A 12,634-nucleotide genomic window follows, 5' to 3' on the forward strand; every position below is an offset into this window, starting at 1 on the left:
GATCACTCAGTACTTTAGTAAAGAGCTGTATTATGTCTGGAGAAGGGTATATGTATGGAAAATATTTGTCTCATTACAGAGTTTGTCTCAGTAAAGATATAGCCAGTGTTATATTATCCTGCTCTAAAATAAAGACTGCCTGGGGAAATATTTTTAGCTGACATTTCAGTGTGGCATCGAGCTCATATATAGTCCTTTAATTTATAGTCTGAAATGACTGGAAGCCCAGGAAGAAAAGATTATAATATGATGGTAGTGTAGGCCTATCTTAGACTAGACCACAGTGCCTGGTGATGTCTTTTGCAGCCACGGTTTGCAAGACCTCTTGGGCTATTCATGGGTTTCTGATCTGAGGCCAGTGATTGAAGGCACAGCCTGGATAATAAGATGAACAGGGTTAGATTCTTTCTCCAGAGAAATATTGGAAAAATAAAATGTCAACAGAAGCAAGATGCTGGCAGTGGTGACATCAGGAAAGCCATGATGGGCCATGCACCAGCAGACTGTAAAAGTTAGACTCTTCGAATTAGACTGGCTGTGGAGTAGGTGAGAAGACCAGATGGCGAAAGCAGCAGGAGCACATACAGGGGACAAGGCACATTGATGTTAGAGCTGAGCTCATACTCACTCTTGAGCCCCACTTTTCTTGTACCTTGCTGATAGGTTTCAAGGGTTCCTGGGTGTGCATCTCTGTGCCCAGCAGGTGAAAGAACTGTTTCTTTCACAGTTCTGTTTCCTGGCATCACAAACTTTGAAGTAGAGCTTTGGATGAAACTCTGCTCATTGTAAGGGTGATTCATTTCATTCATTCCGGTACCTCCAGTTTCTTCCCCTGTACAAGTGGGCTATTTATATCTCACAAATGTGCTTATGAGGCCAGAGAAGTCAGTGTTCACACTAAATTACATTTTTTTAAATTATAAGTCTCAGAAAGATACTTAGAAATCTGTTATTGACCTTATACTTATAATTTTCATCTAGGCCATTTTGGACAATTTTGAACTGTGTAAAAACAACCAAAGTGCTTTGGTAGATCATACCATATCTTAAACCAAAAGACAAATGCCCTCTTCAAGGGAATTTGGGAAGTCTCACAGATATACTGCAGTATATAAGTCGTTTTTTTGGTGTGTGTGTGTGTGTGTGTGTGGTGCTGGGGATTATTGAACCCAGGGCCTTGTGATTGTGAGGGAAGCACTCTACCAACTGAACTATACCCCCAAATTTGATTTTCATGTCTTGTGATCAAATTCCCAGCATCCGAGTCCCCAGAAAAGGGTAGATTCCTCACCATGAAGAAGTTAGTTTGTTGTCATTGCCCAAGATTCCTACCAGCTTGTCTCACATACTTATTTTCTTGGTATTCTAGAATTCTGATATTAGTTTCATTAAGACATAGCTCATGTGCTCATCTGACCATCAGTTTCCTATACACCAACACTGTTTTAGAAGAGTCTTTGAGACTTTGGCATTGTAGATTAGACTTATTAATGAGTTTAGTAGACATATTAACATTTTTTTTGTATAGGTATTCGAGTTCCTGACTTGACTGTTTCGCTGTGGCCAATAGATTCTAGGAAAGCCAACCTGAATTTATGTAATTGTAATAGGCTGTGATTAGCGAATGCGTGGTGTTTAGTGCTTCGACACAGTCTCTTTCCGCCCTCGGAGTTGGATGAGGGAGGAATTAATGGCATTATTTCTGAACAGATGAGGAAAGACATAGGGGTGTGGAGAAGTTAAATAATGGGTCCAGCTTCACACAAAACTAAAAAACTTGCTGGATAATATGGAGCCATAGTTTATACGCTATTCCAGATAGATGAGAAGCATAACTAATAGGGTGTGACATAGAATCTGAGTTAGAAATTCAAATACTTAAGTCAGGGTGGTCTGGTTCAAATTCAGCCAGTGTCACCATCTGACCCCTCAGCATACACTGATTTTTCACTTCAAAACTGCTCTTAAACTTCTCCCCTTGAAATCAGACTTGCTACAATCTGGCCCCAGTCTTTTTAAAAAAATTATTTGTTTTTTTATTTTCTTTAAAGTGCTGGTGATCTGATCCCAGTCTTAATTACTCACAGGATGGCTGAAGCTGTTCAATTTCCTGTCCCTGTAATGTACTTGGGTTGGCCTTTGTGCCTCTGTCCATGTGTTAATCCATTTGTAGTAGGTGTCAGAATTTCCTTCCTTTTTAAGACTGAATAATGTTCCATTGTATGTATCATCCACATTTTGTTTTTCCATTCTCTGTTGATGAGCATTTGGGTCTCTCGTGCCCATTGTGAATAATGCTGATGTGATCATGGGTGTACATCTATCTATCTGTTTGAGTCCCTGGCAGTTCATACCTTAAAAAATAAATTTGAAACAAACAATGTTAGCAAAATTTAAAAAGAAAAAAAAAGAAAAAGGAGGTGTTTCAACTGTGACCTTAAACCTAAAATCTCATGTGCCACTCTTTGGGGAAACCTTGTGTCATCTGTATCATGTTAGAGCTGAGCTCATACTCACTCTTGAGCCCCGTTTTTCTTGTACCTTGCTGATAGGTTTCAAGATCTACTTGGGTTCCCTTCCTTCCCTGGAGCTCTCAGGCGCTCCTGCAGTTCATAGGAGCCTGCCCTTCACTTAAACCCAGAGCATTCATTTAGACAGTAAGATAAGAAGACTCATGACTCATTTAGCAAGAATCACTTAATACCTTTTTCATCTGCTGCAGTGGCTAGAGTAGTTAAGTCTTGTTTTTCTGTCTAAAAGACTCATCTGTTAAGGTATGTTGTGAACCCCTCAGGTGCACAGACCACGGGACATTCTTTTACTTCTCATTATGTCTAACATGATGTTTTCATAAAATAAGCTGTTAATAAGTTTGTTGCTTGCTTGTTAAATGGTTGTAGCCCAAACTCCGACTAGGGATCAGTTTGATTGTGCAGCTATGTGATGGGTAATTTTTTCCTAAGATCTGAGACATCCTGCATTTGAGCTGTTATTATTACAGAGGTGAAAGTAGCATGATTTAGAGATTCAGACTTAAGGGACTCCCATACCTTCTTTAATATTTCTTTCATTCATTTTAGATTACATGACCGAATTACGTAAGGTATGTAGGTAAATTGCCTGTTTTGTTGCCTCTTTCCTGATTTCCTTCTCTGATGTTAAGGGATGATTATGATGGAATCTTTTCTTTTGAGATGGAAAGTTTCCTCTGCACTAGAAGATTGTTTCCTTTTTTCTTTTTACCCCTTCCTGGAGGTCTGAGAATTTCATCATCCCTCAGGGGTTCTGGTTTCTTGAAGGTTGAAGACTAAGTCAGCTTTTTAGTTACTATGACCCAAAGACCTGATAAAAGCAATTTAGAGAAGGGAAAGTTTATTTGGGGCTTGTGGTTTCAGAGGTCTCAGTGCATAAATGGCTGACTCTTTTGCTATGGGCCCAAGGTGAGGCAGAACATCACGCAGAAGGGCATGGCAGAGGAAAGCAATTCAGGATATGAGAGTCAGGGAGCAGAGAGACAGAGCTCCCATTCCCAGAGAGAAAATATATACTCATAGGCATGACACCCCTGTGACCTACCTCCTCCAGCCACACTCTACCTGCTTACGGTTACCACCACGTTAATCCATATGAGTGGATCAAAGTTGTTCCTCAGTCTAATGTGTTCCCCTTTGAGTGTTCTTGAATTATCTCACACATGAGCTTTTGGGAGACACGTTGTATCCAAATCATAACAAAGATGCTTTGTGTAGCCCAGGTTTTCTGGGACTAGGGGCTCCTTTTGGACCACTTTTTGCCAGAGCCTTCCAAGCCTAACCACTAGCTTGGATTGCATGCTCTGATGAAAAAGAACTGATAATTGGCTCCTTATCTTGAGTATACTTCTGCTAGTTAATGTGTCCTTGTTGCTGCATTGTTAAGGACATTAAGATTAAGAGAAAGTTCATAACTATATTGTGTGGATTTAGGAATAATTTAGTTAAAAGGTACGTAACTGTAGATTATTTGCCAGCACTTTAATAGGTGTAGGTGTAGAAATGAATTTTTTAATATCTTAATTTAATTAATTTATTTATATTTTTAATTTTATTTATTTTTATATTTATTTTTATGTGGTGCTGAGGATTGAATCCAGTGCCTCACACATGCTAGGCAAGTGCTTTACCACTGAGCCACAACCCCAGTCCCTAGAGATGAGTTTTAAGGAACCCAGATACATGTGAACAAATAGTTAAAATTCATTCTGAAAAAAAATAAGAAAACTGAGTAGATAATGCAGATGGGATGCCTAGTTAAAGCCCCAGAAAAGTAGGGCCTTAAAAAAATTATTTTGGAAAAATTTCATCTTTGAAAAAGCATCAGACTTCTTGTCATGGTGCACACAGGTTATGGTTGATTTCTTCCTTTGTATTTTATGGTTTAGTAATAATTTATTTTAAAATTCATATGGGCAATCGAAATATCCACTTTGAGGCGGTAGAGTTTCTGAAGATTTTAATCCTCGCTGGGAAGAACTGTGGTTTAAAAGATGTGACACCACTCTGACTTCTCTGTGTGTACTGATGTTTTATTTATGTGGCCTTATGGAGAACTGTTCCATGTTATTGAGATTCAAAATATTAAAGCTGTGCTTCCCTTTTTAAGTTTTTGGTTAGGTGTCATTCCAAAACGTATATATCCTTGTAGTCAAAACCAGGCTACTTTCTTTCCCTTTGGCTGTTGAATCTGAATACTGTTCTGATTCAGTGTGATAACACACTCTCAGGGCTGGCAGAGCCTGGCATTTGGGTCTTACTTACTGTGAACATTTCATGGTTTTAGAATTATCATGATCACTTCTTTTCTTCTTTTCTTCTTTTCTTTCTTTTTTGACATCTCTCCCTTTTCTATCAGTGACTTTTGTTTCTTCCCTTGAGGTGGGAATTCTTAACCTGTTTATCAACTGTGTGCGAACTTGACATGCAGGTTATACGAGTGTGCTTTTTTTTTAAAGAGAAGATTCATGGCTTTTGTTGGTATTTCAAGGGAATCAGTAACTAAAAGAAAGGTTAAGGGGAATATTCTTGCAGCACTATTTTTTAAACTGCAAGTTTCATTCCATTAGTGGCTCATGGAAACCATTTAGTGGGTTAGGACCAGCAGTTTTAAAAAAAATGTTGTAATGAATAGGATTAAACAACAACAGAACAAGTCATTGCATTGCATATATTAAGGGTATTTGGGTTTTGTGAAGTTTTTAATCTCATATAGAGATGTGTGTGTCTGTATCATTAGGTACATACACACATACTTGGTTGTGATGAAAATTTCCTTTTTTTTTAAACTCCATCTTCTATTATTTTTATTTATTTATTTTTATGTGGTGTTGAGGTTTGAATCTGTGCCTCACATGTGCTAGGTGAGTGCTCTATCACTGAGCCACAACCCCAGCTCCCAAATTTTGTGTCTTGCAATGAGTCATCATCAAACATTTGAAATACACTGCTACAGGGTGGTACATTTTGGTCTCCCAATCTATACATGAACTATTCTTTTCCTGTCGTGTGCTGAGATACCATGTACCAATTAGAAATGTGACTGAAATGGAAGTAGGACTAGAAGGGTTTTTCTTTTCTTTTCAAAATGTTTTCAGAGTTAATTATCGGAGGATACTTAAAAGGGAAGGTGAGATAGGAGATGGGTTAAGAGAGGCACAGTCATGGTTGTTGCAATTGAAAGACCAGTAAAAGCTGGTCCTGGGAGCACTAAAGGTGAGAGAGCATTGGTTTTCAATCCTGGTGATGCATTGGTTTATCTGGGAACTCATTATAAAATACACAGGCCTTCCTGAGCCTCTTGATACAGAGCTTCTGCAGACTGAGTTTGGAAGAACTCTTACAGAATACCATGCAGGCCTTTAGGTTACAAGGTTTGAGTGCTCCGGGTCTTTCTTTTGGGTTCTGAATTGTGCTCTGTAGAAGGAAGTTGCTGGGTTGAAGGTCCCCCAGGAAAGACGTCACTTGTACTAATCACAGTGGGGAAACTCAAGTATTGTTTGGTTATTCAGAGGGCGTCTGTTTGGAGGGCTAGAGATCCTTGAAATATGAAGATGGAGATGGTTTTGACTTAGGAATGTTTGTACATTCTGGATTTAACTTCTGCCCTTGAGAAGTGAAAAACAACCTGCTATTGAATGTGCCTTTTATGGAGAGATAGGACTTTTCCTTTTCTTCTTTCTCTCACCTTCCCTTTTTCCCCTTCCCTGATCCTAGATGTTAGAGGCTGGTTCCACGGGGCAGTGGGATGGTCATGGTCATGTTTTGGGGTATGGTCACTCCTGAGGGCTACTGGTGCTGAGGTTCAGGAGCATGGAGGTGACAGGCTGGGTACTTAATTAGGAATCTGTTTACTGTCCTTTTTAGAGCATGGTGCAGTAAGAAAATACCAGTGATATAATTTATAAGTCCAGATGTTTATTGATATAGAAATGAACTGTCACTCCCTATTATTCTGATCCCTGAAAAGATTTAATCTGGTACTACAGTTCCTTTAATGTGGCTGCCTAAAACTGCAGTGGACTTTAACCCCCACCCAGCCCATCACTCTCAGGAATGTCTTTCTGTGTCTTAGAGGAAGGACTATTGTGACTGAATGTTTGAATTATTCTATGGACACACATGGGAATATTTAAATTTTAGCTCATGCAAATGGAAATCTCAAAGAAGAAAACCATAAAGAGGAAGAACAGGTGTCCTGGGGGTTTAAGCTAGAAGTTACATACCTGGACCATACACAGGGAGTGGAATGGAGAGAGAGTGCAGTTTCTTTTAACGTTTGCTTATTTGGGTTGATAAGGCTTGTCCTGCTTGGCCCTTTTTTGGTTTGTTGAGCCTTGCAGGTGTTATCAGTTATTGTTACTACGTAACAAATAAGTCTCAGAAATTAATGGCCTTAAACAACAACTAATTATTTGCTTATAATTCTCTGGGTAAATTTCATATTAGACCTAATGTACTGCAAAAATTTACCCAGAGAATTATGACTTCTGCTGGTCTCTTCTGGGATCACCTTATTGACTTTTGGTATCTGGTAGCCCCACTGGGCCAAGGTGATTTAGGAGGGCCTTATGAGCTGGCAGGCTGAGGGCAGGGTGCCTTGGCTCTCCACCTGTCCTCTGGCAGGAAAGGTCAAGCTCATTCACATCATTGGCTTCTAGCCAAGATTATCAAAACCAAGGGGCAGGGGCATACTCTACTACACAGTTGTGCTTCAAGCCTCTGCTTGGGTCTCATTGGTTTAATGTTTGTTTGATCAAATCAAGTCACATGGACAAGTCCAGATTCAAAGAGTGAGCAAATAAATTCTACAACCTAATAGAAAGAGTGACAAAGTCATGATTTGTAGGGAGCATGCATATAGGGATGGAAGGGATTTTTCTGGACATTTTTACAAATAGTCTACCACAGTAGGAAAGGAAACTCCAGAGGAAAGGATATGGTTTAAGGATTTGTTGAAGGGCAACACAGGACATACAGGCTTCATAAAAATAATGGGCGCTGTATATAGTGAATTTGATTTGATATTCTAACATAAGAATAATTATATGAGAGTCAGTGCCTTGAACCACTGATTTTCTTAATAATGACTGTGCTGGTGCAAATCAGTCATTCAGTTAACCAATAGTTATTAGACATCATCAATGGACCAAATCCTATTCTAGGTGGTAGGGGAACAGCTGTGGGGAGGAGCACATAATTTAGTATGTATAAAAGTCACAAATAACAGAAAGAAACCTGGACCTTATCACATGGCTTTTGAGTTTGCTTTTGAGGCAGCCAAGTTTGTTCTGTATGCAAGAATGCCACAGAGGCAGATTTTTATTAAGAATTTAGCCATTGTGAGGTTTGGTTTTAAATAGCAAGTCAGTAATCGGTTTCTCTGCTAACATAAAATCTATAGATTTTAAAAATGACTACAATCAAAAAAATTACTTTTTTTTTTTTAACAAAAGGGGAAGGATTCAAGTCCTTTTTTTAACCTAAAAAATCTTGTCTTGAGGCTGGGAGTGTACCTCAGTGGTAGAGTGCTTGCTTAGCACCCCATGAGGCATTGGGTTCAATTCTCAGCACTACATAAAAATAAATAAATAAAATAAAGATATTATGTCCATCTACAACTGAAAAAAATTTTTTTAAAAAGGCTCATCTTTTAGTCAATAGATATTAAAGGAATAGCTAATGTTCCTTTAATATCTACCAGTGTAACTGAATCTGATGTTTTAGGAGCTATTAAGATGGTTACTCTGTCTTAAGCATCTCCCCTCTACCTGTCCAGGAGGGTTGGAATGTGAGGGGACCATTCACTTTTCAGAAATGTCTCATTAAATGCAATCGATTAGGAAACTTGGGGTCATTCTCTGTTTTCATGGTTCCTAATGACAGAATGTCAGAAGTAAATGCAAAACATTGCATGGGAACAAACTTTGCCTTACAACAGCAGTCTTGTCTGCTCTTGCCAAGAATATGTTCTCATAGGATGGAAGCATGTTGTGTTCTTCAGGTTTGGGGGACTCTAACAAAAAATCATTGTGACCCAGGCTCCAAAAATTCAGCAGAACTTTTCTACAGTTTCTTTATTTTCTATTTTGTTTAATTTCCATTTCCTAGAATCCCAGTGGTGGCAATAGTGGAAAGACTTGTTAGTAAACCTGCTCTGCGAGGTGGGCAAGTTGGAGTTGAGCCCCTTCACCCTCCTCTTCTTTCTTTTGCTTTTCAAAAACTTCATCAAGCATATGTTTATTGCATCTTTCCCCATCCTACTATCTTGATGGTGTTGAAACAAAGGAAAGTGGAGCTGCCAGGATGAGCTTCCTGGTAGGTGGCTTGCTTGTGACATTCTGCTAGGCCTTGTACAGAATGAACTAGACCAAATTCTACCTTGCATTGCCAGGAATTTAAGTTTGAAGGAGAAAGGAAGATAAATAACGTTCTGGTTTGCTTGTGTCTGTTAAAATACTGCACTGATCTCTCAGAAAGAATTTTTAAATTTCACATTACATGTAAATTTGACATTAAACCTACTTTCCTTTGAAAAGTACATTTAAATTCTAGGCTTAAATTCCGGTATTGCAGTGCATTAGGTATAATATGAAATTATGTTGTTCACATCTCCCAGGGAGAACTGTGACTCTAATACTGAATTGTCTGTTGTTTGAGCCCACTGTAGAGACTGACAAGCTTACAGGGCAGTGTGGAAGGGAGGATCCTGTTGGTTAGGTATGGGTGTGGGAGCGGATTGGGAGGAGGGGAAACTTGGGTCACCAGTGCTTGAAACAGGAGGATGAAAAAGAAGGGGAAACACCAGCTTCCCACTGTCAAGGTGTGGCTCTTGCTTATAGTTAGCAGTTGTTGGTGATGAAAATTGTGGCAGGCATGGCAAGGGCTTTGGAGAGCACTTATCCAGAATCATAAATTGATCTAGAGATTTATTTTGTGAGGTATTTTTAAACCTTTCCATAAATAATGCAAAATGGACAAACATTACTGTTCATCTTGTTCATCTTCAGAGATTCAGAGTGTTCTTGAAATGTGAGCTGAGCCATGGTGGTGCACACTTGTAATCCCAGCAGCTTGGGAAGCTGAGGTAGAAGGATTTCGAGTTCAAAGCCAGCCTCAGCAATGGTGAGGCACTGAGCAACTCAATGAGACTCTCTCTCTAAATAAAATACAAAAGAATAGGGCTAGGGATGTGACTTAGTGGTTGAGTACCCCTGAGTTCAATCCCTGGTACAAAAAAAAAAAAAAAAAAACAACCAAAAAAAACCCAAAACAAACCCAAAACTCAAAACAAAACTCAATGGTGAAACAGTAGAATATTGGTTATAAAAGGATGGAATAAAATAACAGTAAACTTTAAAATGTTTGAATGCATCTCTGTACTTATCCAAATATTTTATTCTTTCTTTTACAGACATATATTGGAAGTGTGGTTATATCTGTTAACCCCTACCGGTCCTTGCCCATTTATTCTCCAGAGAAAGTGGAAGATTACAGAAACAGAAATTTTTATGAACTGAGCCCGCACATGTAAGTATGGTGTTAAAGCACTAATTTTCTCTTTTAATGCTGAGATGTGTAGTTGACAGATGTGTGCAGCTGTCTCCTTTGAGTCTCAGGGAAATGATTTCATCATTTTTTTCTTTTTAGACCAGTTAAAGGAATGTAGAAGTTAGTAGTTATGCCTTATTTTAAATTTTTTTAAAAAGGCAGAATACTTGAGCGTGTAAAATATTTTCTGTTAAAAATTCTATGTAAGTAGCAGCAGCTGCCGGTAATTAGTTTTGCAAATAAAACTGGAATGTGTATTGTTTATTAAGAGAAACCAAGCAACAGTTTTTAACTCTTTTTTTTTTTTTTTTTTTTTTTGGGTTAAGGCAGATCCCAAGTGTTGGGTTGTGTGATGATAGTTTGGGTAAAAGAGCCAAACAGTATCTTCAGTTGGTAATGAACTTCAAGGATGTTGTTCACCAGCTTCATGGGATAGGCCACTGGCTTTTTTTCTCTGAATTAGTCACCTGTGTGAGTTTTCTGAAGAGGTGGTTTGAGGGTATACACAGTTCCTTCAAAAAGCCAGTAGATTCCTTTTGTCTGTTCTTTCAAAGTGAGTTCTTCATTGACTTGCCTACGAGATGTTGAAATGATTCTGTCAGTTTTTACCACCCAAATTTTTTTTTCTAGTTTGAATGACTGAAAAATAACCCTAAGGGAAGTATTCTTAGACTTGGTGGATTCAGCGGCAGAAGTGAATTTTTAGAACCTAGAACTTTTGATTCCCCAAATAAAAATGTCTCACAGAGAGTTAGAAGGAGAATCCTCAAAAATCATCACAAACAATATCTTAATCTTTTTATTTCTAAATTAATGTACACTTACTGATTTCCAAGAGGAATCTGTTCACTGTTTGTGGTCTCATATCCACAATTGAGTGGAAAGAACACAAAAGAGCAAGATGCCAAGTTGGGCCAAGTTGTGGAATGAATGGAGAGCCTCAGGCTTCTTGCTGCTACTTGGGCAGAAACATTTCCTACCCCTTCCTCTGCAGGTGTTGTAAAGAATTCATGTTCTTGCTGTTATCAGTTGCTTCAAGTGACCCAGGGTGACTTGCAGAGATGTGTTGGAAGACAGCACTTTTCTGTGATAAACTGTTCAATGTGGATTTAAAATATTTGGGACCTGCTGCTGAATACTGGGCTGGGACTAGTGTATTCCAAACTGCCTTGAGAAGGGTCAAGTGTCTCCAAGGGTGTTGTTATCACCATTATTACCTTTAGTAATGGCATCTTCCTTTCTCCCTGAAAATAGATGGCATGTTGAAAACAATTCCATGATGTCATGAAATACATATAAATGCACGTGTGTGTAAATGTTGAAGAGGAAATGTTGGGAAGATGTCTCGATTGGGGAAAGGAGTGATTGGTTTTTGAGAACCTGGAGTGACATTTGAAAATGGTTAAACTGACATCCTTCAGAGTCTTTATAGTGAAAGCAGTAGTTTTTAAGCAGGGCTGATTTTGGTCCTGAGGCTACTTGACAATGTCTGGAGACATTTTTGCTTTTCACACTGAGGATGGAGGGTTCTGCTCATGGGTGGAGATTAGGGATGCTGAACATCCTGCAGGGCACACTGCAGGGCACACTGCAGCCCCTACAATACAGAATTATCTGTTCACAGTGTCAGTTGTGCTAAGGCTGAGAAACCCTAGATGAACATGAAAACCTACAGAAAATCTTAGTTGTATCTTAGCAGAAAGAGTTTTCCTTTTCCTGTGTGATTAAAATTGACTTTGTTACTTTTGATTAAAAAAAACCAAGGTCTCATGATTAAACAATACACACACATACACACACACACACACACACACACACACACACACACCCTACTGTGTAGGTGTTTCTTTTATTTTCTCTTAATAATGTAGCACTGAGAGACATTTAGATTTGGAAGTAAAGATTTAAGTAATATACGAAAATGGTTATTAAAAACTGAGTGCTATATGTTTTACAGATCAAATGGATTCTGATTATTCAGCTTTTTTCTATAAGTAGATTTTGCAAGTTCCATTGTGCCTTAAAAAAAATCTGAAAATTAGCTTTATAAAGTCATCCCTATTGTTAGAATTTTGCAATGAAACATATTATTTGATGTCTGAACACTTATTTTAAATTTTACATGTTGAGGCCTTGTTTCTTAGAGTATGTTGGTTGGAGTAACAATGTCAGAATCCCCCAGGGACTCATGGAAACTATAGTTTCCTGGGCCTTAACTCTGACTATCGAGGAACCTACATTTTTCCGTAAGCTTTCTGGGTAATTCTTATGCAGTTCAAATTTGAGAACATGCTGCATGTTGTCTCAGATGTATATTTATAGTTTTTCCCCCCCTTTTTAACTGCTTATTGCATATCATAATCCTTTATAATAATAATAAATAATAGTAGTAATTGTGGCATTTATTGAGTATTTGCTATGTAAAGCTACTACCCTACTATCCTCCATGTATTTTAACTTATTTCACTGTGAAAATAATCCTGTGAGGTAGATTCTATTACAAATGGAGAAATTGTTACCGAAAGACCAAGTAATTTATCTAAAGCTACATA

At 38.3% G+C, this 12,634-nt stretch overlaps 1 protein-coding gene across 5 annotated transcripts in view; it reads left to right on the forward strand.

Annotated features, from left to right (window-relative positions):
- Myo1b (myosin IB) overlaps positions 1-12,634 on the forward strand; it is a 168,438-nt gene that overhangs the window by 41,643 nt on the left and 114,161 nt on the right. For all 5 annotated transcript variants that reach the window (XM_078017761.1, XM_040294619.2, XM_078017760.1 and 2 more), the window contains exon 3: positions 9,946-10,061. In XM_078017761.1, the coding sequence (XP_077873887.1) occupies positions 9,946-10,061 (116 nt within the window). The remainder of the gene's footprint in view (positions 1-9,945; positions 10,062-12,634) is intronic.

This window comes from Ictidomys tridecemlineatus, chromosome 7 (genome assembly GCF_052094955.1).
Source record: "Ictidomys tridecemlineatus isolate mIctTri1 chromosome 7, mIctTri1.hap1, whole genome shotgun sequence".
Lineage (NCBI taxonomy): Eukaryota > Metazoa > Chordata > Mammalia > Rodentia > Sciuridae > Ictidomys > Ictidomys tridecemlineatus.